This window comes from Galeopterus variegatus, unplaced genomic scaffold (genome assembly GCF_000696425.1).
Source record: "Galeopterus variegatus unplaced genomic scaffold, G_variegatus-3.0.2 Scaffold865, whole genome shotgun sequence".
Lineage (NCBI taxonomy): Eukaryota > Metazoa > Chordata > Mammalia > Dermoptera > Cynocephalidae > Galeopterus > Galeopterus variegatus.
In genome coordinates, this window is record NW_007726976.1 from 349,110 (window position 1) to 375,324 (window position 26,215).

The window sequence follows — 26,215 nt, forward strand, 5'->3', positions numbered from 1 at the left end:
GTCCCCATCTCAAAGCACAGCGCAGGGCCAGGCACATAGCAGGTACCCAGTCGTGTGTGGTGCATGAGTTCGATCAACGGTTGGATGGATGGATGGAAGGAAGGTCGAGTGGCAGGTGGGAGGTGGCCATCCAGTTACAAACCCTGCGTACCCCAAGGCGCCGCTCACTCATGGACAGCGTAGATCCGTGGGACTGGGCCCTTCCCCAAACCCAGGCCCCGCAGACTCCACCCTGAATACCTACTCCCCCGGGCTTCCCAAGGGTGGGACAGGAGAGGAAATCTCCCGTACTTCTCCCATCCCCTGGACCCGCTCCCCCACCCGCCTTCCCCCCTCCCCTGCCTTCCCCCCCACCGACCTACTCGGGACCCCCCTTCTCACCTTGCTCATCTATGCTACTGGGGGGAGTGGGCCTCCTGCTCATCGACGGGCCTCTGCCTGGCCTCCACTCAGGGTGGCTGTCCTCTTGTGAGCCCCGTGAGCAGAAGTGGGGACCCCCATCTCATAGGGCCAGGAACTCAGGTGGTGGGGCAGCTTCTCTTTCTAACATGAGCCGTCCTGTCGGCAGTGCCCCTCCATGACCTTGGGGCCTTGGCTGAGCCACGGCAGGTGTGGGAGCCTCCGTCTCCTCCTTTTCTTGGAGGATTCTCACACCTGCCTCCAGGTTGCAGGTGGAAAGAGAAGTTGTAGCAAAGCCGGGTCACGGCTCCCGAACATAGGAGGTGTTGGAAGGGCCATAACCACGGTTCTCTCTGCAGGCAGAAGGAGAAGCCTGCAGGCTGTAGAACCAGGCAGACCTGGGTCTCCTCTTCCTCACCGCCTACTTGCTGTGGGATTCTGAGCAAGTCACATAACCTCTCTGAGCCTCAGTTTTCTAGTCTCTAAAACGGGGTCCTATGCGGTCACGGCGTGAGAGCACATTGAAAAAGTAGAGTGCACTGTGTGTGTAAGTTACACGATTCTAGCAAATGTGTTTGCTGTGCCATCAGTGAGAGTTCTAGCCACAGTGTCCTGGCTCCGGGTCAACGGCTGGCCCAAGACCCCAGCCCACCCACGGCAGAGATGGCACTGCTGGCAGAAGCCCTCTCAGAGGTCAAGCGTGGCTTCAGCTGGGTTCTAGGAGTGAGGGCTTGGCCGGGGGTTGGTCTGCCTTCACAGGGAGTGGGGTTTAGGACTCACTCACAGCTCAGCCAGGACACGTGGCTCCCAAGCCTGGCCAGAGCTGGGGATGCTGGCACCATGGGTGTGGCTCATGACCTTGTACACGTGGTGATTGGCCCACAGCCAGAGTGCTGGGGAGCCCGAGGGAGGTCTGCTCAGTGTGGGGGGAGGCACGAGCTGCTCTCTAAGAACAGTGAGACCCCCAGCCCTGGTGACCCCACGTGCCTCCAGGGAGATAGATCCCAGCAAAACCCCACACTCCCCAATCCCCCCTCCTGCTCTCCCGACTCTGCTGACCTGTGGTTGGAATGATCAATTCTGCATGCTTGCTAAATGACGAGGCTTCTCTGGGAAAGGCTTAACTCATAATTTTCAAGTGCTTAAAGGCATCTTGTCGTTATTTAAGTCTCAAATGGGATTCTCAAGAATTGGAGAAATATGTTCTGCCAATTTCCACTGCCTTTGGTTTGCTTGCCTGGAGAGCTGAGAGCATTAGGTTGTCACAGGGTGCCTGTTGGTGGTGGCGGGTAACGGGCCACGCAGAGACCGTGTTGGGGAGATGGCAATGTGAGCCTGCTCCTTGCATATTTTTACTGCCATTTGTTGCTGTTATAGAAACTGTGTGGGTATCTTTCATTCATTTCAGCAAACTTTCACTGACTACTTGGACTGCGAGCGGGGGACACAGAGGCAGGACTGGTGGATATACCCCAAAGCAGCAAGGTGTAGCTCCTGTCTGAGTCCGGATTGGCAGCTCCATGGCATGGAGCAGGGGCCACACAGTGGGTCCAGACCAGGGCACACCTGTGGGCACCTGGTGTGACTGAGATTCCTGCACAGAGCAGTGAGGAAAGGATGACTTTTCATAGGAGCTGCAGGCACAGTTGGGTGTCATCAGGGGGAAAATGAAGCTTGACCTGGCGCACACCTCATACAGAACCCGAGGGAGCTGTCAGCGACTGGCCCTTAGGGTGGGAGATGCTGCTGCTGATTCCTGGGTCACCAGACACCCGTGCTCCTGCTCCCAGGAACCTGACTTTCTACAGGAGATAGTAACTAGACAGAACCGCATAATGTCAGGTAGCAACATATACTACGAATAAAAGCCAAGCAGAATAACAGTTAGACCTATGGTGGGAATGGGGGCTACTTTAGCCAGAGTGGCCCTGGATGCTCTCCTCGGGGAAGTGACATTGAGCAGAGGCTGGAATGCAGTGAGGGGTCTCTCTGTGGGGGTCAGCAGGAAGGAGAGCAGCATGTGCAAAGGCCCTGCGGTGGGAGCCACACCCAGGTCACATTTCCTGGGCAACACAATGGACAGTGCTTAAGCCTCCCAGCAACAGCGTCTGAAGTGTTGCCAACGAGGGAAACTCACTCGAGCCTTGGTGTCCGATGTTTTTATCAGAGGTTGGTCACATAGGCACAGCTGACCACGCGTGTAGGCGATGTTGCTAGCATAGACTGTCCACGTGGCCCAGGGCCTTGGTCAACAAAGCCACTCTTAACAGGTGGGACATTCCAAGGGCTTAGAGGTCACCTCCCACGAGTTGTCAAAGGCGCACCCTTTCTCTGGAATGTAAGGAGTTTGGACGGCCAGGTGTGCTGCGTGAGCCCCTTCTGCACAGTGGCCTAAAGCTTCCTGCTTCTGGGAGGGTGGGCAGGGAGCCGAGGGAGCGGGAAGCAGATGCACCCCAGCCAGTCACTGACTGGGACGTTCACATCATTTACGTCCTGTGATCACCCTGGACACCTGAGGTCCAGTGAGTTGAGTGACCAGCTCACAGTCACACAGCCTGTCACCATGCCCCCTCCATGGGAACGTGACATGGGCCACCGCTGCAGACCGCTGTCTTGGGATAATGCCGTTGACCTCAGAGGCATCCTGTAGGAGACTGGGTCTGGGGCAGGTGTGACCCTCCCCAGGGTTTGCCACATGCTTGTCCTGGAATGGGCACTGGACTGGGTCAGACAGCTCTGCTGGGTGGCCTTGGCTGAGCTGCTCACCTTCTCAAAGCCACCGCCTTGGCTCCCAGAACGCTCCCCAGAGCTTGGCACAGGGGGCCTGGCAGGGCTGGCCAGGTGGAGGAGAAGCGTCCTCCTCTGCAGGTGAGGAGAAGGATGCCTGGATGCCCATCTGTCCTGCTGATGCCCAGGGTCAGGGGCAGGTGCTGCAGCTGCTGTAAACTGCCCATGCTCTGCAGACCTGAGCCTAGATTACCTCCTGTGACACTCACCGGATCAGCTCTTGGCGCTTGCAAGGTGGGAGGGGTTCAGTCTGTTTTGTCTTCTTGACTGTAATTCAGAGTGGGGAATGATTTTAACCTCTGCCTTGCAGCTGTCTGCCCAAAACAGCCTGGAGTAGCCTGGACAAAGAAACACTGACCCTGGGGCCAGGAGACCTCAGTCAGAGTCACCCATGGGCCACTCAGCTGCTATGTGACCTTGAGCAAGTGAATCCTCTTCTCTGGCCTGTGTCCTCATTCATGGGAGGTGCGGCAGAAGCCCGGAGTCTTGCGTGCCCTCCTGGAGGGAGGGGTTTGGGTGCTGAGAGCCCCATCAGCAATACCGGTGGTTGTGTCTGAATGGGAGCCATGCCATCCACGCATGCACGCGTGCATGCACTCAACCGACACTTACTGGTGCTCACTTCATGCTGGGTGTTGGGCCAGGAACAGCCACAGACCTGGTCAGACGCAGTCCTGGCCTCCGAGGCGCTCTCAGGTGGATCAGGGAGCAGAAAGTCCATGTGCGAGAGAGCAGGTGTCACAGTTGCTGTGGCCTGCAGGACAGCAGCAGGAAGACCCACCTGGGCACTGGGGAGGGACAGCCGGCATCTGCTCTTGTTTTCACCTTCCTAAAGTTCTGGAGCAGTGGGATGTCGGGCACATCCCCCTCCTCTCTGAGCCTCCATTCCCTCCTGTGTAAAATGGGGCTCCCAGTACCACCCGCTGCCTGTGCCTTTTGTGGGGGCTGCCATCTGGCCCCTGCAAAACTGTGAAGGCCCCAGGCTTTCTCCCGAAGGTGCAGGGGCCTGCTACTGCTTGTTTCTGGGGTGCTTTGCATGATGTAGGAGCAGAGGACACTGGTGTAGGTTAAGGGAGAGGGGAACTCTGGGCTCCTCTGGGCACCCTCTGCAGGTGTCGGCATCTTGTGGGCATGGAGCTGGGAGGAGCTTATTATCCTCGTGGAATGCCACGCATTCATTCAACCAACACTGAAAAAAAATTATAAAAAAAAGTGTCCCTTGTAGGCAGCTGGTGCTGACAGGCCTCGGGGCCAGCACGGGAGTCAGGCAGTGTGGGAAGAGGGTGCTTTCTGGGGGATGGCATGTCCCCCTTGAAGGAACTGGGCCAGGCTCATCTCTTGCCACAGCTGAACCATGAAGGAAAAATACCTGATTTGGAGCCTGTGCCTCCTTCCCTGGGTGGTCCTAGCTCTCTGGAGAATCCCTGCCATGCTTGCAGGTGCAGGTGTGAGAGGTCTCCCCGCCACGCTGTCCCACTGGGGAAGTGGCTGCTGGCGAGGGGGCTGTGTCATGTGCCATGGGGGTGAAGTTCATGGGGTCGGGAGCCAGACCACTCCTCCACATCTTACTGCCTGCTCTGGAAGACGGGGTTGTGAGGCTAGTGCTGTCCTTGCAGAGGTGCCAGGAGGACTCGATGGGCTGACACGTGCAAAGCACCTGGTTAGCGTGGAACTCGACACAAATGGGACCACTGAAGACGGGTTATTACCGTGATTGTGATTACTGCCATGTGATCATTATTGCTGCTGTCCATAAGGGTTTTCTGTCCAAAGACCCTAGGGACACGGTACGGAAACAGATATCTGTAGGTCGTAGGCTTAACTGTTCAGTTTCGTCATTAATCATCCTTTATTTTGTATTCCATGAACTTTTTGCCATTAAAAACTGTCAATCGGGTATCCCTGATTTCGTGGTTTAAAGCATTTCTCTGACCTTTCCTAAGAAACGGAGTTGTTTGTGTTCATTGTGTCTGTTTCCAAATTCATTTTTGTACTTTGTGTCGACATATTTCTCTCAACTCTTTAAAACAGAAATCCCTTTCAGATCCCTCAGATCACATCTGCTAATATCTTCTACATTTTTTCCTCTTCTTTAAAAATGCTCTATATATCATTTAGGCTGCCTTTAGGAGAAACCGAACATAGTCAACTGTTACTCAGAAAATCAATTTAGAGTGTCAGATTCTGTAATCTGAGAACGGGCGCATGAAAATGGGATCATTTTTCCCCAGGACCCCCTAAGAATAAATGAGGACGCTTATTTTAAACGTATTGAGTTGTAAGAGTTTCTCGGATCTAAGAACGCATTTTTTCTGGCGCTGCACAGAAGTTCAGAGCGTTTCCAACTCTGTACCCAGCTCAGTCCCACTACTGGGACAACCCTAGGAAACGATCTAGGATAAGGAGGCTGGGGGTGTGCTAAAATAATGAAAATGTTGTTGATGAAGGGTGTGGTCGCTTGTCATAGCAATAAGTAGAAAACGGTAGATTTCCAAAATGCACATCATGCAGTAAACACTCAGTGTTTGTAGAAAGGATTGTAAAAAGTCCAGCCCGAGGAACGCCCCGTCAGTAACGCCGCGCCCGCCGGGTGGAATACGACGCAGCCAGCAGCAGGCGCCGGCCGGTGAGGGAAGCAGACACAAGGCCGCGCGTGCACTGTAATGGCGGTGCATGAACTGTGCTCATGTGGGACACGGTGGACAGGGACAGAGGCTCATGGTTGAGGTCGAAGCTGCCTCTTGTGGCTGTAGCTGTTTTCAGTTGTTCTCGTTCCATTATTTTTACCCGATTACAAGAAGAGTCGACGCTGTGTCAGCACATCAGGAAGCACATTTTACTGTATGTGGATTGCTAACTTTCAGGAATCTTCTAAGACAGGATCCAGGTCACAAGGGTGGCTTGACCTGGCCCAGGCCCTCTCTGGTCTCTGACCTGGCAGCTCACCCTTCCTCGCCCTGGGCTCCTTTCCGGTTCTGCCCAGTTCTTCTGCTCTTCTCATCTTGCTTGTGCTGCGAATTCCTACCCTATCCTACCTCCTCTTCTACATGGGGCAGCGCCGGGGTCAGGAAGCCCTTTCGACCTGCATCACGTGGTCTGCAGAAACAGCTAATTCTGTTCGTGTTATTATCCGTCGTCTTCTCTTTGGCTGCTTCCTGCTTGCAATGACACTCTGGGCTTTAGAGTGGCGGGCATCCTCCCACGTGGGTTGGTTCCCTGGGACAACGTGTGGATATCTGTGATTCACGCTGCACCGCAGGAAAAGGAAGTTAGACTCGGGCAGGAGCTTCGGCCTGGGCAGTAACTGGCCTGGATATGCTCGTGAGTCCTTCCCGACCAAATCCAAAGTGACCAGCCCTGGCTTCCTCTCAGTCCCTCTTCACCTCCCACCCTGTCAGGATTGCCAGAGACTTGCGTCTACCTGGCCACAGACTCACCTTGCAACTTCCAGCCCCCATCAAAAACAATTTCCCCAATTAACCCTGAAGTCACAGACTGTGTCCTGGCTCATCCAGAGGTTGCTTCTCATTGAGCTACAATACGGTGTGACATGCAGTGTTGGCGCCTTTCCCGCAGCCTATGAGTGCTGCCAACGTAATTGAGACCTCCTCTCCCTGCACCTGTCGCTGCTGCTGGCCCCTGGCTTGCGGGCTCTGCCTTCTCCCACCTGGCTGGCGTGTGGCTGGAGCTTGGAATAGTCACCCTCCTTGGTTCTTGGATGTGTGCCCAGCTGAGGGCTTGCAAGAGCAGCTGTAAGTGCAGGAATGTCCGCTGGAGGTCCAGGAGGCCCGGTGCGCCAAGGTGAGCATCAGGCAGCTCTGCCCACACCGGGAGAGTGACCAGGGGCACTTCCAGGGACGTGGGCCTCATTTAGCCTGGATGTTTATAAACAAATTCTAAAGACTATACCAGTCAGGACAAGAGCCATTGCAAAGGCCTCACCTTGTGTCACTTTAAAACCTCCAGAAATAAAACCAGCCAGAATCACGATGCCCCTTCCCTTCCACAGCTGGAAGCCCATAGAAGGTGCACAATTTGGAAGCTGAGTCTGACAGAGGCTGGCTTCATCCTTTTTGACCCTGGGCAAGTAGCTTTACTGTGTGTATCTTAGTCTCCTCGTTGGCACAGAAGAGAGCCATCACTTGGAATGGGGATTAAATAAGGGAGCCCGCAGGTGTCCACAGGAGATATGGCAGCCCCAGGGCGAGCTGTGCCTGCTGGGTCTGCTGTTGGTGTCTTCCTGGCTCTGTTGTCTGCCCCTCCGGACCCTGGCTGCTCATCTCCGGTCTGCAACTTCTGCCCTCGTTACTTCACTGCTGCCCTGACCTGCACCCTGAGCCACACCCACCCCTCGTCTGCCCCTCCTTCCCCTCCAGCTCCTCTGCCCCCTCGGAGCTGTTCTCTGGGCTGCATCTTGGGCTCCCCAAAGGTGGGCACCATGTCCTGTTCAATTGCAGGTGTTGCTGGAGTGTCACTCACTCATAATGGAGGCTCCTGCAGTGCAAGGACAGGGTCCTTTGGGCTCCCTGTTGAGCCAGGCTTAACCCCTTCAATGCTGGTTCCCCAGGAGGCCTTGGGGGGCATCTTTGAGGAGGAGGGGTCCTGGCAGATGAGAGGCACTTGGGGGGTGCAGGACAGCACCTGTTGACTCACTGGTGTGGAATCATTTCACAATTTGAACAGTTCATACAGTTGCACCAGCTGCAGAAGAGGCCTGCCCACCCACTGTGCACGCCAGCTCTAGCACAAAGCCTGGCACGTAGCAGGTGCTCAGGGAAGGCTTGACAGGAAGCCTGGCCCTGACAGAATTCACTTATCTCAGGAATTTAGAGATAGTGAAGGGATTCATTGACAAGGATCCAAGCCTCATTATGGAGTAAACGAGACACGATTGGCCAAGAGCCAGGCGTGAGCAGCTGTACAGTGTGTCTGGTAAGGTTAAAGGTCATGCACTGATTTCCATCCCTAAGGTGTAGGTACTGGTCGCAGGTAAGGGGAACTGGAGAGCCTTTGGGACTAAGCCCAGCCCAGCCCTGCTTCGTTCTAGAAAGATCTGCTAGTGAGTGTCATGGCCCCCAACACCAGTGGGCACAGAACATCACAAGGCCACAGCAAGGGCCTGAAACCACATGTGGAAGGGCTGGTGGGCTGGTGGGGTGGATGCAGAGAGGTGGCCATGGGGAGGTTGCCCCTGTGAGTTCAGGTGCCATGGAAAATCTGGAGCCCCCTGTAGCCCACCAGCCCTCCCAGCCTACGGGGGTACGCCTGCGCTGACTGGAGAACTGAGAACGAATTAAGAAGCCCTGAGCCAGTGAGATAACCACAGTCCTGACAGCACAGCTCCCAGGGCCGGGCCGAGCTGCCGTCAGCGCCCAGTTGCTGGCAGGTTAGAGAGCATTGGAGTTGCCCTCCAGACACTGCCATGGTGAGAAATGGCGCCAGAAAGTCCCGGCGTGTGGGGTGGGTGCTGTGTCCTGCCATCAGCTCTGGGACATGGTGCACAGCTCGTGGAACAGCCTGGGCCACGTAGAGAAGACAGACCTGGAGCCGACTGCTTGGGCTTACACTGCGTTTTCTGTAATTGCTGTGATCTTGGGCGAGTTACTTTATACTCCGTGTGCCTCTGTCTCCTCATCTGAGAAACAGGAAGGCGTTCTCCTGTTCTGATGTGGCTGCGATGTCTCAGGTTCCCTTCACCCCGCCCTGTGCAGATGTCCAAGTGTGGTGAGCGCAGGTTGATGAAACCGTCCCCAGAGGTCTTTCATGTTGGAGGGTGCCTGCACTCTCACCGTGTGTCTCTGCCAGCCCTGGATTCAGATCCTGCTGCAGTTGGGAGATTGCCTGGTGCTGTCTCCCCCCACCCCTTGCTGTGCACCCCCTGGAGGGCAGGGCTGTGTCTCCCTCCCCTCTGCTCGCCCACCCAGATGGCACCCAACTCCCTGTTTCACACTCAGAATCTCAAGTCACCTTCCAGAATTTTCTTGAATGACCTCAGTGCCCTAGAAGTGCCCAGTGTCACCTTAATTCCCTTTTCCTCACTGATCCCGAAAGGGCTTATTAGAAAGTCTGGGCAGCAGATCAAAGCCTCCTATTTGTGGCTCTGTGCAGCTGTCAGGTCCCCAAGCACCAGGTCTGTGTGGCATCCGCTGTGCCTGCTCCTTCTCACCTCACATCTCAGATGAGCCCGGCCTGGAGTGCGACCAAGGCTCGGAACACTCTCCACTGGGAAAACACGTCTCCAACATGGGCTGCCATCGCTCAGAGAACAGGGTTGCAGTCCCTTCCCTTTGGACATGTCCCTTTCCTCCCGGGCCTCAGTTTCCACATGTGTAAAGCATAGGTGTTTATGCCTACCCTCCAGGTGGTTACGGGGTCTACTCAGGTGCTTTGTAAGCTGTCCATGCAGAACATGTGCCGGCACCAGAATCGCAATTATTGGGAACGTAAGGCATATCCACACACAGCTGTGCCTTCAGGTGGAGGGCAGCCCACGCTGTAAGCAGCGTGACAACCGGGGACAGTGTCCACTTCCATCAGGTGACACAATAATGCAGACGGTGCCACCTGCCCTCATGCTGGCTCCACACACGCCCTCTCTAATCCTCAGACAGGGATATGAGGTCTGTACCATTGATCCTTTTTACAGATAAAGAAACTGAGTCTCAGTGAGGTCCAAGCCCTGTCCATCCAGCGCTCGCAGGTGCCTCGTTGGGAGGAAGTGCCAGCTTGGCAGGTGGGTGCCATCTTTTCACACCTGCCTGTGCTTTCCACGTTAGTGCGTGGAGTCAGGTGGGAGAACAGGGGCTTCTCGCCCGAGGAGGGGGATGGGGCTGAGCACATGTCCCGCCAATGGAATAATTATAGAGTATGAAAATGGCTTAATTAAATCATTTTAGAAGAGACTATGCACAAACACTCAGCAATTAAGCAGCCAATTTGCAAATAGCAATTTTCCAACTGCACTTGCCTTCCATGTTTTATTTGCCCGTTTTTAGACTCTTAAAAAATTTTTTAATTTCAATAAATGTAGATTGGAATGATCTCTTTCTGAGTTACCAGATGCAGTGAGAGAACTTGGCAATGGTATGGAAGTTCACCCAGGGGACAGCGCCCGGCACAGAGGAGGGAGGAACTCAATGAGGATGGTTGTTCTCCGCCCCTCCTCTCTTTCCTTCCTTCCGTTCTTCCTCTGCACGAGCTGAGCTCTCACCAGGGATTTTGACTGTCCCACTGAATTTCTCCCCAGCAGGGCAGGCTCAGGGGTCACCAGGACAGCTGAGGAAGGGCATGTGGGCATTAGATCTACTGAGCCTGGGTGCCGGTGCTTAGAAGTCATCAAACCTCATTCCCACATTTTAATGGGAAACTGTTGCCCAAAGAGGGAGATCTGCTCACCTGGGATCACACAGCCTCCGGGACTGGCACCTAGAACACCTCCAAAGGAACCCAACAAGCACTTATTGAGTGCCAGCTGTGTGTGTGGCTGGTGAATTCTTGGATGGCCTTGGTGACCGTGTTCTCACTCTGATGGGGGACCCATATTGGATTCAGGAGGAGGTGGCATTCAGTCTGGGGTTGCATTCAGAGGGTCCTGCTTTCTGTCCTGCCCCTGACTGACTGGCTGGGTGCTGAGGCAGGTCACCCTCTGTTTCCTGGACTTATGCACAACAATAAAGCCCACCCGGTTTCTCTGCCGCATCTGGGCTCCACTGAGAGGCCCGGCAGTCAGAGAGATGGGGCTCCCATGCAGGCTGGTGGTGGCACCCTCTTTCCCTACATCCAGCCCACTGTGAGCCATGACAGAGGTGAGCGGGGGCCACAATCATCTGTCACACTGTTGGCTGCTCCTGGTTCTCGCTGTCCTGCCCCAGCCGGCAACTGTCACACACAGTTGGAGCATCGACCCCTGTCTGCATCTAGCTCCCAGCACTGGGCCTGGCCCCCAGCAGACACTCAGCAGGAGCACGGCCAATCCCTGTCACTAGGGCCCACACCAGCCCCTCCCTGTGCCACCGTGTTCCCCTCAGCCCACTTTCCTTCTCCCGGTAGCAACTTTGCTCCAAAGCCATGCACCTAAACCCTACCCTTGCCCTTCAGTGCCCCAGCAAGGGGGCCTCCCTCCCTCCTTGGGGTCCCAGCCCTTTTCTGTGGGTTGGGGGGAGGGCTGCCGGCCTGGGCCGTGCTTCTCTGCTCTACCATGACTAGCTGCCTGTCTCCGCTTTTCATTGAAAAATGGGAGTTCTCCAGGGCTGTGGGGAGATTTCAGCAAGAATTAGGCATGTGAGGTGCCTAATGTGGAGCCTTCCTGGTGAAGAATAGGAGTTCAATAAATGCAACTGCCTATAGTGGGCTGAATAGGGTCACCCAAAATCTGTGTCCTCCCCGAACCTCTGAATGTGACCTTATTGATCACAGGGTCTTTGCAGATGTAATTAGCTAAGAATTGAGATGAAATCATTCCAGATTTGCGGGGGAGCCTATATCCAATGTGGAGACGGAGGCAGGTATTAGAGCAATGTGGCCACAAGCCAAGGAGTGCCTGGAGCCACCAGAGGCTGGAAGAGGCAGAAAGGACCCTCCCCTGGAGCTGTACAGGGAGTGTGGGTCTGCCGACACCTCGACTTTGGACATCAGGCCCCCAGAGCCATGTGAGAGAGAACGTCTGTTGTTTGAGGCTCCAGTATTTAGTGTCTGTGCGACAGCCCCGGGACAGAGCCATGGCCTTAACTCCAGCCCTCCCCCGCCCAGTCTCGATCCCCCCGACCCTTCACAGCACTGGAATCACCCTGTCTGGTTCAGTCCTGTGGCTTGCACAGCACTGGAAACACTCAAGAAGTAGTCAACTAGGGCGTGTTTCTGTTTTTTAATGTTCTTTGAAGGAAGGAATTTTGGAGCTTTTGATGGTCAGAGAGAAGCACGGCTGTCGCTGCTGGTCCCCAGGAAAGCAATGCAGCGAAACCTGCTGACCCTGTTCTCTCCCCCCACCCACCTCCTCCTCCCACGGCCTCTGCCCCCAGCCCAGCCCTGGGAGCTGCCTGCTGGAACCGGTTCCGTCGTCCCCCGGCTGCCTCTGCCCGCTGGCTTCAGGTGTTCTACCCACAGTCCAAGGGCTGAACTCTTCCTCTGACCGTCTCAAGCGTGGTGTGGGTGCTACAGAGATAAGACCACCTGTCATCCAGGACCCGCATGTCCCCAGCATCCCTGCCCTGCAGCAGAGACTCTGCACATCCCCCAAAGCGGGAGTGCTCTTGGGGGCTCCGCCCGAGACACAGCAGGGAGAGGCAAAGGCCACACAAAACCGCTGGTCATCTTCTTCCGGTTTAGCTTCTTGGAATAAGTCTCCTTCGTGAAGATATCACCCTTGCTAGGCTTACTTATTCATCATAGAGCGCGGTCTGGCAGGAGGTTTCCCAGAGCACTGGCCTCGTGAGCAACCAGATCCCCTTAGTGTCTCCTGCAAGGGGTTCTGAGAGGCCAGATGACAGTCGGGAGAACTTGTGGGGTAGCTGCGGGTTAAGGGTGTGGGGTCACAGCCTTGTACATTGATGGGGGCCCCAGAGACCCCTGATCCCAACTCCCTCATGCCTCAAAAGAGAAAACTGAGGCTAAAATCCTCCATGGCTGCCTGGGGAGCTCTGGCGTCAGCAGCGGTGTGGGGCCGTGAGCCGGACCAGAGAGGTGCCCTGCGGCCCCAGAGGGCTGTGCACTTGGGCTGCCTCGGAGGCCTTGGTGGGTGCCGGATGAGTGCGCTTCACTGAGGGCCGCCCTCCTGCCCAGCCCAACCCTTCACTCTCTCCCAGGCAGCACCACCTGAGCAGCATCCCTGCACCTCTGTGTCACCTGGCGTCCCCTCCATCTCCTCCCTCAACCCAACACCTCAGTCAGCCCGGGTGCTGCTGGCTCCACCTCCCAGGCTAAGTCTTGCCCCTCCTTTCACTCCACCACTGCCTCGGTCCCTGTCCCCCCCTGCAGTCACAGCAGTCTTTCTGAAATAGCTGCAGTGGCAAGCCCTGCTACGGCGTGTGCTGCACCCAGGCACTGTCTAAGCACGTTCCCTGTGGTCACTCAGCTGATCTGCTGAGCCGGCGCCTTCCAGATGGGGACACGCACTGCCCCAGCAGAGCCCTGCTCGCACCGCAGACCAGGGTGTCCGTTAGGAGTAGAATGCAAACCACGTGGGTCATTTCAAATGTTCTAGTGACCCCGTGAAACAGGAAAGAGAAACAGGTGACATGAAGGGACCTGGAGGGACCTTAGATTCATATTACTAAGTGAAAGGAGCCAGTCTGAAAAGGCCACATGCTGTCGGAGTCCACTCTGAAAAAGGCAAAACCATGGAAATGGCAGATAGACCAGGGGTTGCCAGGGGCTGGGGGAGGGAACGGGTGGAGCACAGGGACGTCCTAGGCAGTGAAACTACTCTGTGTGACTACTGTGTGTGACAGTGGTGGGTGCAGGTCATTACACATTTATCCAAACCCACAGAATGCACAGCGCCAAGAGCGGACCCTCGTGTAGGCTGTGGACTCTGGTGAAAGTGACGTGTCAGTGTGGATTCATCAGTTGTAACAAACGCACCACTCGGGGGGGATGTGGATCGTGGGGGACACTGCATGTGTGGGGACAGCCACTATATGGGAACTCTCTGTACTCAATTGCTGTGGCCCTAAAACTGCTCTAAAAAAAAAAAAATCAAGTCTAACAATTAACAAAGAACAGGTGAAATTAATTTTACTAATAGATTTTAATTCACTCAGTATATCCAAACTATTATTATGTCAGCATGTACTCAATATAAAAAATTATGGTGAAATATATCACATTCTTTCTTTTTAAGTCTTTGAAATTAGCGCATATTGCCTAACTCTAGTGCTTCTCAATTGCAGCAAGTCCGCCACCTTCCGAGTGCCAGGCAGCCTCAGGTGTCCCAGTGGGCGTTGTCTGGCAGGGCAGGTCCAGCCTTCTCTGTGGCCTGGGGACCCTGCCCACCTGCCTGGAGACACACCACTCCCCACCAAGTTCCTACACATACCCCACACCTGGCTCACGTGCCCACTTGTGGGCAGAATAACGCCTCCCATAGTCGCTCCCATCCTAATCCTTGGCACCTGTGAAAGTGTGACCTTACATGGCAAAGGGGACTTTGCAGATGGGATTAGCTAAAGACATGGAGACGGGGAGATTATCCTGGATTATCCGCATGAGCCCTACGTGATCGCAAGGGGGAAGCCAGAGGGAGATTTGATGGCAGCCGCTGGAGCTGTGGGACAGGAGACTGGGGTGATGTGCTCTGGGGAGGAGCCAGGGCTGCAGGAAGGCTCTGGGAGGCAGGAGAGGCAGAGAATGGACTCTCCCCCAGGCTTCCAGAAGGCACCGACATCTTGATTTTAGCCCCATAAGACCTGTTTCAGACTTCTGACCTCCGCAACGATATGATAATAAATGTGTCTTGTTTTAAGCCATGAGGTATGTGGTCACTTGTTATAGCAGCCCTGAGAGACTCATACGCTTCTCCTTGAGGAAGCCTGCCCAGCTGGCATTAGGTCCCCTGCTCTGAGCCTGTACCCACCACAGGGACCTCCTCATGGTCTGGTAGGAGAGGATGTGGGCCTGGATGATGGGGGGATGGAGATGTTGGAATGGAATGAGAAAGATCTAGGAGGAAAAGTCAGCAAGGCGGGTGATGGATTAGATGTGGTGGCAGGGGCAGCCTGGGGGGGCCTGGGGGCTGAGGATGGCCCCTGGGCCCCCGTGTGATGTCCTCTTAGCGTCTCCCAGGGCCCTCTGGTCATGCCCCTGAGATGTCTGTCTGTGCTCTTGCTCTCTCTAGCTTTCACCCCCAGCCTGTCATCCCCGTAAGGGCAGGGACAGTGTCTGTCCTGCCCACCATGGGGTCCCCAGCCTCTGTGCAGTGACTGGCACATAGTAGGTTCTCAACAAACAAGTGTCATATGAGTGAATTTGAACAAAGGAATAAATCTGGATTCCCAAGCCTTGGTGTAGGGTTTAAAGCATAAAAGAGGTAAATCAATATTGGGTGAATGAAAGAAGTGTGAACTAATGTCCCCAGCAGCTGGCAGGAGGCCTGGAACTTGGGGCTAATAGATACGTGGGTACTTCAAAAAGTTCGTGGAAAGACCTGTATTATGTTTTAATTCTGTTTTTCCACAAAGTTCTTGAAGTGCCCTTGTATTTGAGGAGTTGGATTTGCATCGTCCTGCGGGGCGAGGAAGTCGCTGAGATGGGGTGAATGGCAGCAGGTGGAGGTTTCAAACAGCTCCCTCCTTCCCTGTCCTCGGGCCTGGCCTGCCGCCCCCCTGCCCGGAGCGCTGCACCCTTTCCTCGGGCTGCCACTCAAAGCTCCACAAACTGCATGGCCCAAAAGAGTGCAAGTGCATTCTTCCACGACTCCGGAGGTCAGAGTCTGGGACCGATTCCTTCCGGAGGCGCTGAGGGAGGATCACCCCTCTTCTCTCCCAGCGTCCGGTGGCTGCTGGCCATCCTTGGTGTCCCTTGTTTTGCAGCCGCAGCGCCCCAGTCTCTGTCCCCGTCTGCACTGGCGTTCTCCCCTGCATCTGTGTGCCTCTGAGTTAGGGCCCACACTAATCCAGTATGACCTCGTCTTAACCCGATGACACCTGCAGAGACCTCATTTTTGAATAAGGCTCCACTCACAGGTTCTGGGGGGGATGTGGACTTGGGGGCCGCTGCCCGACCCTTCCCTGGCACCGTCTGTGAGACAGCGATCCCCTGTCCCCCCGCCATCGCCCCCACACTGGGGTTCTTCTCCCAGCGCTCGTCACACCGCACACCTGTGCTGTCACGTTCCTGCCTCTGTATCTGTCGTCAGCCCTCCACCTCCCCTTGCCCCACTGGAGGTGGATTTCTAGGCAGCAGGGCCTTTGTCCCTGTGCTGCCTGCCGCAGGCCCAGCCCTGGCCGAGGTGGGGAACGGGGGAGGCAGCTGGGCCCTGGCAAGGCGTGTGGCTGAGGTGGGCGTGTGGGTGGTGGGGAGGGAGAAAACGGTACCTTGTGAGGTGTGTGGGAGGCAGGATCAGGAGGCGGGTCTTAGAGATGGCCAGGCTGGGGTGGGGGGAGGGGGAGGAGGCCCGGAGGGGCTTCCCCTGCGTGGAGCTCCTGGACAGCCATTTGCTTCTGCAGGGGCTCTGGAATTTCAGGGTCTCTGGGTCGATCCTCTACTAATGGGCCTCTCGCTGCCTCCTTCCCGAACAAAATCAATTCTCTGAGGCTTTGAGAGTAAGCGCTCCCTAATTACATCCTCACGGGGCACTTTGTTCTCTCCAGCCATGTCATCTCTGGGGACGTGTGGCCACGTGGCCACCAAGCCCAGAGATGATAAACGCAACCCATTTTCCTGGAGCCTCAATTTCACCTGAACATTTAGGGAGGAAACAGATCCACATAGAAACCACCGATTGGTGTATTGTGGAAGGGAATTATGAAGATCCCAGTGGGTGGTGGCTCCCCTCGGCTCCCTGGCACATCCAGGCACCCAGGCACCCAGGGCAAGTTTGAGAAGCACCACCCTCGTCCAGCCCCTCCCACGGGCAGAGAGGGGAAGGGGCGGCTCAAGCCACACAGCAAGACAGCGCAGCCGGGTCAGAGCCAGGGTTAGCGCCCGGGCCCCACATGGCACTGGGGTCTGAGGGGGAGCACCACAGCTCCTGGATTCCAGCCCACCTCCCCTCGCCCAGGCTGGTGACTCCCTCCCACGACCTTCTGAGCTCAGCTCCCTCCAGCGGGTCTCAGCAGTGATTAGACTGGGAAAGGCCCCGCAGGGCACTGTACACAGCAGGAGCTCAGCAGGCGTGGGTCCTTTCCCCACCTGGGTCTGTGTTTGCTCACCCATCAGAAGATGACTGAGAGGAGCTCTCTGAGAGCCTCGAACCCCAACATCTCTAGAATTGCACATTTACAGCTCAGGGCAGGGATGGGAGACCCCACCCCGAGGACCTGGCTGCCCCTTCCAATGCAGCCTGGGTTCCTGCTGCAATTCCCACCTCTTTTAATGGGAGAGGAAAAGGGACGTTGGTTTTAGGTCACTGGGACCTTAAGCTTCCATGCAGACTTAACCCTACGTCCTGATGTATCTGTGGCTTCCGACCACAGATGTGCAACAGTTTTTGGTGGATGGCCTCTCTCCCCCTTGTTGCTGCTGGGCTGGGGTGTTTCAGAGCTCAGCGAGCGCAGAGATTCTTGTCTGCATCCCCGCCGGGTTACAGGGGAGGATCGCAGGCCCAGAAGCCAGGAAGGGCTGCCGAAGGTGGTGCTGAGCTGCAAGGCTGGTGAGCCCAGCACGGGGCTTGGGGGCTGATTCTCCAGCAGCTGCCTGAGCTCTGGTACCTTCGCCCTGTCCCCTGCCATCCTGTGCTCGGGGTGGCATCAGGGTGGAGGGTGGAGCTCCCTGGAGGAGTCCAGAAAGGGAAATGGACACACAGGCCGGCCACTGTGAGGCCTCGGCACAGTCGATGAAGGTCTGTGCAGGACACAGGATGCCAGCTCGGCATTGGATGGACCACTTACTAGCCGAATGGTTTCAGGCAAGAATCTCTCCCCTCTGAGCCTCCTCTGGTCAATAGTGAGATGGACATAGTGACATGTCTGTCAGGGGTTTGTGAGGAGTCAAAGAGATGGAAGGACCTAGAAGTGCCTGGCACATATCAGGCATCCAGGAGGAGGTGACTGGCTGGGATTCCTGTCAGGAGGACCTGACTTCAAGTGCAAGCTCCAGACCTGAGCGAGTCCTCCATGTCCTCAGGGGAGGGGACATGCTGCCCCCTGGGAGAGTGGCAAGGACAGTCTCACTGGCACTTGGATGGTGCCAGCTCTGTTGTGGGCTGCATAGATGCTGCCCTGGAGGGCACGTGACTGACAGCTGTCCCCTTGTTCCCCCAGGTCGTCGGATTTCGGGACATCCTACACCAAGCTCACTCTCCAGCCCGGCGTCACCACCATTGTCGACAACTTCTACATCTGCCCAGCCAACAAGAGAAAGGTATGTGCTGGGCCAGGGCTACCGCTGCCCAGGCTCCTGCCCTCACGGTCCCACCTGCGCCACGTGAGCCAGGACACCGCTGCCTGGTCCTGTTTTGGAATGGTGGCCGGAGCGGGGGACGTTGACCTCCTAGCTCTCTCTGGTCACCCTTCCCAGTTGTGCCTTAATCCATTTTGGTGAATGTGTTTTACACCACCAGGGAGGCCCTTGGGGAAGGGGCTGCCTGCTTATCAGAGGTATGTTTGTCTCCCCCCACCCTGGAGGCAGCATCTATGGGGCAGACACGCAGGAGGTGGGGCGCCGGGGAGCAGATGGAGCTGCCGTCCCTGGGGTGGAGTTGTCGGGAGGCAGCGCCACGCAGCGCCTTCTTCTGAAGGGTTTGCATTGGTCTGGTTTTGCTTCGGCTTTGACTTTTCCTTGGAGTGATACCTGCCGTCGTCTTGGTCTGGGGGGTCCTGACACTGCTTGCTGGCTGACTGTACATTCGGAACTTTGTCTTTCCACGGCTCCCCACTGCCAGGTGCTGGGAGGAGACCCCTCCCGCGAAGGTGTGCTTGCACCCTGGCCACCTTGTGACCCCAGAACGCTGTCTGGGACGCACCTGGGCAAAGCTGTCCTGCCCACATGAGTTTATTTGCAGAAGCAGCTCAAGGTCGCAGAAAGAGACTCGGACAGGTCAGGCGGAATCCCAGCTCAGCTCTCTGTGGCTATTTCCTTGGGAGAATGGGATGTAACCCACCTCTCGCACAGAGAGCTGTGAAAGCTCAGATTCGGTGCCCAGAGCCCCTGGGTAGTGCTTGGCATGCGGCACCCGCAGTTGCTTTAACGCTGACTTTAAAGGAAACCCAAGCAGCCACGATCCTGTGCAACTTCTGCAAGTGAACAGAGCACCCCGCAACCAGAGCCGTCGATGCGGGACGGTGGCGGTGCACAGGGTGCTGGACAGTTGCGATGCTCACAATGACGGCAGGCTCACGGGGCTCAGAGGATCCGGTGTGTGCTTGAACTTGGCCCCGGCGCAGTCACCGGTGGAATGTGACAATCAGGGTGCAGACTGGCCGTCTAGGCTGTATCAGCTGTGCTTTTTAATGGGATGTCATCTTTCTTTCTGAAGAGGTCGTTTTGCTTTATTTTTTCCTCTCCCTGACTGCTGCTGCTGTAAACGCTTCCTGATGGACAGAATTGGGATGCAGAGGTGGGGAGGGCTGCTGCAGGGGGCAGACGAGGGAGACCTCACTCCAGGGACACAGGCGCCTGCCCAGAAGGAAATGTCTTGCGCATAAGGGCAGAGAGGGGGTGGGTTGATTTGAGCCTCCCCTGATCCTTCCTAGACCTTGCTCTGGGGCTTCACGTGCCTAACCTCACTCCCTCCCAAACAGCCCAAGGAAGGAGGCAGAAAATCGAGGCAGGGGGCGGTGAGGCTTACCCAGGCATGCAGCCAGTGGTGGGAGGCCTGGGCGTGAACCCAGCTTCATCTGAGTGCAAAGCAAGAGTGGAGGGCATTGTCCATGCTCCAAGCAGCAGCAGAAGCCTTCGTTTGCAGGAGAGACCTCAGTGCTGGCCAGGAGCAAGGGCAGGTGCCACCCCCTGCCTGGCCCTCTCCCGTCTCACTGGCGTTGTTATGACTCCACTGCGAGACAAAGGTGAGCCTGTGTGTGTATTGAGCCCAGGTCTCCTTCTCAGGGCTGCTTGGGAACAGATGCTGCATTGGCAGGTGGTCTGGGGGACAGCCTCTGGTCTGGGGAGTCCCTGTCCTCAGTCCAGCTTTGCCAGGTGCCCCCAGTGAGGGGACATCAGGAAGGTCCCTCAGTGCTCTGAGCCCCAGGTGTCTTCACCTGTGAACAGGGGCAGTGATTGAAGGGACTTGCCAGGTAAGTGCCAGGCAGAGCCTCGCTCATAACTGCCACTTACTGGAGGCTGAATAGCTGCCCCCAAAGATGTCCCCGCGCCGATTGCTGGAACCTGCGAATGTCACCTTATATGGCAAAAGGGACTTTGCAAGTGGGATTAAGTGAAGGATCTTGCAATGGGGAGGTTATCCTGGATTATCCGGTGGGCTCAGGGTAATCACAGGGTCCTCATAGAGGTGGGCGGAGAGGCAGGAGCAGAAGGGCCCCGGGCAGTGGAAGCAGAGCTTAGGGGGAGGCAAGGAAGGCCCAGGAGCCCAGGAGCGCAGGCACCTCTGGAAGCCGGAGAAGGCGAGGAAATGGGTCTCCTGGAGCCTCCAGAAGGAACCTGCCCTGCCGACACCTTGGTTTTAGACTTGCACGCTCCATGACTAAGAGAGAATAAATTCCTGTTTCGAGCCACGAAGTTTGGGCAGTTTGGGACGGCAGCCACGGGAGGCGAATCCAGCCTTCTGTTCTGGGCTGGGCTGAGGGGTGGGCGCTGCAGGCGGGGGCAGCACCCTTCTCTCCACGCACAACTGCCCGTCCCAAGCCACCCTGGGGAGCAGCCTCCCCAGCCCCCTTCCCATGGCCCCAAGGGAAGCCCACAGCCCTCCTCCTCTTCCTGCTGACACACTGACGTGGCTTACTGCTGGACCCCAGGTGGCAGGAGTGCCCGGCCTCTGTCCCTGCCCTGACCTCTCCCTGAGCTTCCCCCACCTCAGGACTGAACCCACCCTCCCTCTGGAAGGCCACCCTCTGCAGCCCCGGGATGAGGGCACCAAGAGGCCCACTGAGGCCTGAGCTAGGTGCTTCCACGGGCCCTGGGACTCCAGCCATGGCCGTGTGTCGTGGAGGCAGGGCAGGCCGAGCAGCGCAGAGGTGCTGCGTGTGGGGGCCGAGCACGGCCAACGTGGGCTGGGGTGAGAGGGCGGCCCACTCCTTTCTCTGGCTGAGCGTCGCTCCGGCTCCACAGCTCACTACCTTGGCGACCTTGAGCAAATTCTGAACACATCTGGTTCCCAGTTTCCCATAATAACAGCGTCTACACTGTCGTGTTGCTGGGATTAATGAGGCTCTGCTTCTCAGCTGCTCAGACAGAGCCTGGCCCGAGGGAAGCCCCCACAAACGCTCCTGTGACCACTGTCCTTAGAAAGAGAAGAGCTTGTCAGAGGGCCGAGACCTGGCCTGTGGAGCGAAGGCCCGTCAGGTGGCTGTGCCTGATGTTCAGGGGGCATGGCCCTGGCCCTGTGGCCCAGCCTGGTTCCCCAGGCCTGAGTCAGGCTGCCTGCTGTTGGCCGGGGCTCCCACACCTCTGTGCTTCCAGAACAGATGAATTATCAGTGAGAGGAGCGAGGTGGCAACTGTTGTCTAACAACAGGGCAGTGTATGTTTCCCTGCAGGACTCCTGGCAGCCTGAGCTTTGCCTCTCATGAATGAAGCGTTGCCTCCTCTGTCCACAGAGCTGCGGACAGGCCACATGCTGAGTGGGACTGGGGACAGATCCTGCCTGCCTGGAAGGGCACAAGGTCGGGGAGGCTGGGCAGCCTGTAGGCTCAGAGGCCAAGGTGGGCAGTGACCTGAGCTCCAGGCTGCCGGCTCCACACTCACTAGCAGCACAACTGTGGGCAAGTTAGTTAATCTCTCCATGCCTCAGTTTCCTTGATGGTCCAGTAGGGTCATAATAGCTGATAAGGATCATGTGAGTTAATATATGCAAAGTCCTTAGAATAAAGCTTGGCACACAGTTAGACAGAGGGCTCGCAGCAGGTGGGAGCTTGGTTTGATTTGATTTCAAAGGCATTCAAAGGCAGAAAAGCTGCAGTCACTGTTACAGAAAAAACCTAATTTAAGGTAACGAAGAAGCTACAGGGGCTGGTTCTCAGGAAATGCAGATGCGGTGGACTGGGGGGGCGGGGTGGGAGGCTTCCGGGAGAGAGACCCCCGTGCGGCGTGGAGCAGAAGCCTCGTCCCTTCACCCGCTCACCTCCCACTTGCTGGGGGCTCGACTCCTTCAGCCCCTGGCATCATTCGCCACCTGCCAGGCCCTGGCTGGAAGCAGGTGTCCATCATACTCAGTTACGTGGGTGGGGGGACGTGCCTTGGGAGTTTGCATCGTCACCTCTGTTGCCCAGGTGGGAAAGCGGAGGCTCTGGAAGCTCAGAGGTCTGCCCAAGGTCGCTCTGCTGGTAGACTGAAAAAGGCATGCACTGACACATTGTACTTGGCCTTGAACAAGGATTCGGATTCAAACCCAGGTCTGCCAGATCCCCAAGCACCCCTGCAGCAAAGTTCCAGGGATCCACGGGGTTCCCCATATCTAGGCCAGCCCAGCCCTGCCCACTCTGCTGGAAGGTGGAATTCGGCAGCTCTTCAGTATGCATGGGCTCTGTCCGATGGCTGCTGAACTGTGTGACACTGGGCAGATGCTAGTTCCTCTCTGGGCCTCAGTTTCCCATCCAGAAGATGAGAAGGTTGAACTGAAGCCTCTCCAAGCCTCTCCCAGCTCCAACATCCTGGCCTCTGCTGGTCTCCTCCCAGAAAGATACTGGGGGAAGATCAGCAGGCAGGGATGAGACCACATGGGCACGACCCCGACCCTGCTCCGTCTGCCCCATGCCTTGGCTGTTTCCCCTGCAAGAGGGTGGGTTGGGCGGATCTCCAAGCCCCCTCTCAACACTAATATCCGTCCATTCAACAGATATGGGTCAAGGCCCTGCTAAGAGCCAGGCTGTGTGCCTCGTGCTGGGGAGAGAACCCTCTGTCCAGTCTTATGGACAACAGATGCAGACTGACCACCTACTGTGTGCTGGGGGCCTTGGTGGGCACTGGGGAGCAGAAGTGAACTGGACAAACAGCTCTAACCTTCTAGAACCTTTGAGAGTCCAAACTGCACCTCCCCTGCTGCCTGTTTGTGGGAGGAATAAGGAAAGGGCCCCGGTGATGGACGGTTTTGCAGGAAGACGTGAATACTGTTAGGGGTCCATTTAGCAGCAATTATAGGCTGAGCAGCACTTCATAGCTTCTTAGGAGACCACTTTGCAACCTGTCTTACAGAATGAGTTCCCTTTTATTTTTGTCTTGTCTGCATTATAATCAGAGCTCCCTGGGCAGGACATTCTACTATTGTCAGGGTATAACCTGAGGCCTGGGGCGCCCTGACAATCCCCAAACATCCCCACATGCCTTCCGAGCTGCCTGCAATTCCCACATTAGCTGCCTTCCAGCTCGGCCCCGAGAACTGCATGGCACCACAGCGGGTGAGGGCACAGCCCAGAGGAGCTGGCCCGGGCATGGAACTGCTTTCCAGTGTCGTGTTCCATATTAAAAATTCATGTGAGTTTTCATCTTACTCCGTTACGTATTGGTGTTGGTTTGAATACTAAAATCACACACGCATTTTCACCAAAAAATCTTTATGTCTAACTGATGAGCCAGGAAAATGCAAAGTCTCAGGACCCCTGGCCCACCCCCCACCAGGAGCCCCCTGGGCAGGTGACTCCCAAGCACAAGGACAGGACAGGATCTCCATCCGATCATCTATCCCTCCATTCTGCTTACTCACCCTGGTCTTTATGAAGAACGGCCACCTGCCAAGCACTTAGGACCAGGGAGTGAATCAAACCAAAACCTTGTGCTTGAGAAGCTCAAAGTGTCGCAGAGAGTGAAAACATCCGCTTGGCAGAGACGGTGCTGGGCGTGATGAAGAACGGCTGGAGCTCTGAAGGCCCGTTGTAGAGAGCAGGCCTGGTATTAGGGGCATCCCACACGGACGTCAGCCTTGCGATACTGCACAGGCTAGGGACGCACGTGCCGTCTCACCCGAGAAAGGAAGAGGCCCAGGCAGGTCAAAGAGCTTCCCCAAGGCCCCCAGTGAGCGGGTAGCAGGGTCAGCATTTGCCCAGGCCCGCAGGACCCCGTCAGTACTGCCCTGTCCTCTGCCCCTGCTGCCTGGGAGCAGCTCTGTCCCCACCCCAAACTGCCTGTCCTGCAGGTCACCAAGGCCCTGCCTCCAGGTCATGGGCCTCAGAGCTGCCAAGTAGCTAATGCCGGTTTCCAAGTTCTCTGGACCTCAGAGTCCCCACCAGGAAGGTGGGGTGATGGTGCCCCAGCTTTGTGGGGCTGTGTGGCCCCTGCCTCCCCTTCCTGCCAACCCTGACCTCTTGGCCCACCGAGGGTTTTCTTCCCTCTCCTTTTTTTGGGCCAGAGTGGTACGTGGTGGTGGTCAACCCCACGAGAAGCCAAGATTAGCCCAGGTTCTCTGGACGTGGTGACCCCAGACCCTCTTCTGTGGCTCCGCGGGTACCAGGAAGGGCCCCCTTGGCCACTCACTCCCAGGCTGGGGAGCAGCAGCCTTGTGTGCCACGTGGGGTCTTGAACTCTGTGTGCAGGGGCTTGAGGAGTCCAGAATCTGACCATATGCTTCAAGGGTGGACCCTTTTAAAATTTTCTAAGCAGCAGGAGTTACGAACGCTTATGTGGCTGTGTTGAATTTTGCTTGGAAATCATTATTCCTGAGTGTTTGGCCAGCATCTCCCTGTGCCTGGGCCCAAGCATCTGATAGGGCATGTGCCACGAGGAAGGGCTGAGCAACAGTGGGGAGCACAGCCTTTGAGGGGGGTTTGAATCCCACTTTCTCCCCTTCCAGAGCTCTCCGTTCTCCATGTGTAAATGAGGATTATAGCACTACCCACCTCGTCAGGTCGTGCAGGGGATTAATGGAGTGATGCATGACTTTGTGGCACCGTGGCTGAGATTAAGTGTCTGAATTATAAAACACCAATTGGTGGGAGCCAATGACTCCACCCACGAGGCTGCTCCAAGAGGCAGAGCCAGTGCTCGTGGTGTGCAGGGCCCAGTGCCCGGCACACAGCTGGGACTCAAGAAGGGTGGAAACGCCATTGTGTGTCTCTCCCTGGACCTGCCCTTGACCCTGACCCTGGACCGACACTCCCGAAACAAGCCCGTCCTTTCTGTCACCTCTGGGAGGAATTGCCATTCCGTTGTGGGCGGGAAGGGAGGTTGAGACGCACATTTAGCCTCAGGAGGTGAGGTGGAAGGTGCCCACACCTGGTCTTGGGCTGCTGCGGAGCTGGCACACCTGTGCCTGTGCCTCCCACGGTCCAGGTGTGGCCACTGCCTTGCACTTGGTGCTCAAGCGCAGGATGCCTTGCCACACCTCGGACCTGGGCCTGCACCAGAGCTTCCACCTGCGTGAGAAGCCGCTGGCGGTGCCGCTGGACGTGCCCTCATGCTGTGTGTGCTCCTTTACCCTGAGACAGCCTGAGGCGGGGCTGTGTGGCAGGTGGGCGGGTCTCCATGGCTTCTGTTTCTGCTATCGATTGTGACTCCCAGGGAGCATTCATGGCCCTCTGAGTGCCACACGCTTGCAAGTTGAGGCCATCCTCGGCTGAAGCTCTCCAGGCAAGATGTGTGCAGGCCACCGGTGGGGGTCCCAGGCCGCCCTGGGAGAGGCGTTCACTCGGGAGCTTGGAGAGAGCCTTCCCCATGGGTGGGGCCGTGGGATGCCCAGGGATGTGCTGGTTACCCCAGGTGAAGGGCACCGCTGCAGCCCGTCCACTCCATCAAGTGGCCTGCTATTTTTTTTGAACAGTGGACATCAGAACTGTCAGCAGAGCTTGTTTAAAGACAACATTTTGGGAAAATGTCCTAGGCCAGAGGCATGGCTGGGATGGGGTGGGGAGAGCATGAGGGGCAGCCACTCCGCGTGAAGCCTGGTACCCTGCTTCAATACGCAGCATGCAGTGTGCTGATGTGATGGTGAAACCACATTAAAGATAAATGTAGGCACAAAACCGCATGAAAGCAAGAGTCGGCCTCTTTGATTCCAGGATTCCAGCTTGAATGTACAGCCTGGCAGGCAGCAAGACAGAGTCACTGAGTGGCACACTGTGTGTGCTCATTGACCCCAGCAATGTGCAGGACCTCTGCTGTGGTGAGGAGACCAGAGTGGACCAAAGGAGAGTGAGAGATGGGGAAAGTCCTCCATCCACCCACCCATCCATCCATCCATCATCCATCCATCCTTCCATCCATCTGATCATCCATTCATCCATCCATCCACCCATCCACCCACCCACCCATCCATCCACCCACCCACCCACCCA

At 56.5% G+C, this 26,215-nt stretch overlaps 1 protein-coding gene across 1 annotated transcript in view; it reads left to right on the forward strand.

Moving 5' to 3' along the window:
* The window catches only part of LOC103590720 (VPS10 domain-containing receptor SorCS2-like), a gene marked incomplete at its 3' end in the record, with an annotated part of 448,076 nt that overhangs the window by 293,441 nt on the left and 128,420 nt on the right, over window positions 1–26,215 (forward strand). Inside the window, exon 4 of the mRNA XM_008573022.1 lies at window positions 18,102–18,201. Coding sequence (XP_008571244.1) covers window positions 18,102–18,201 — 100 coding nt within the window. The remainder of the gene's footprint in view (window positions 1–18,101; window positions 18,202–26,215) is intronic.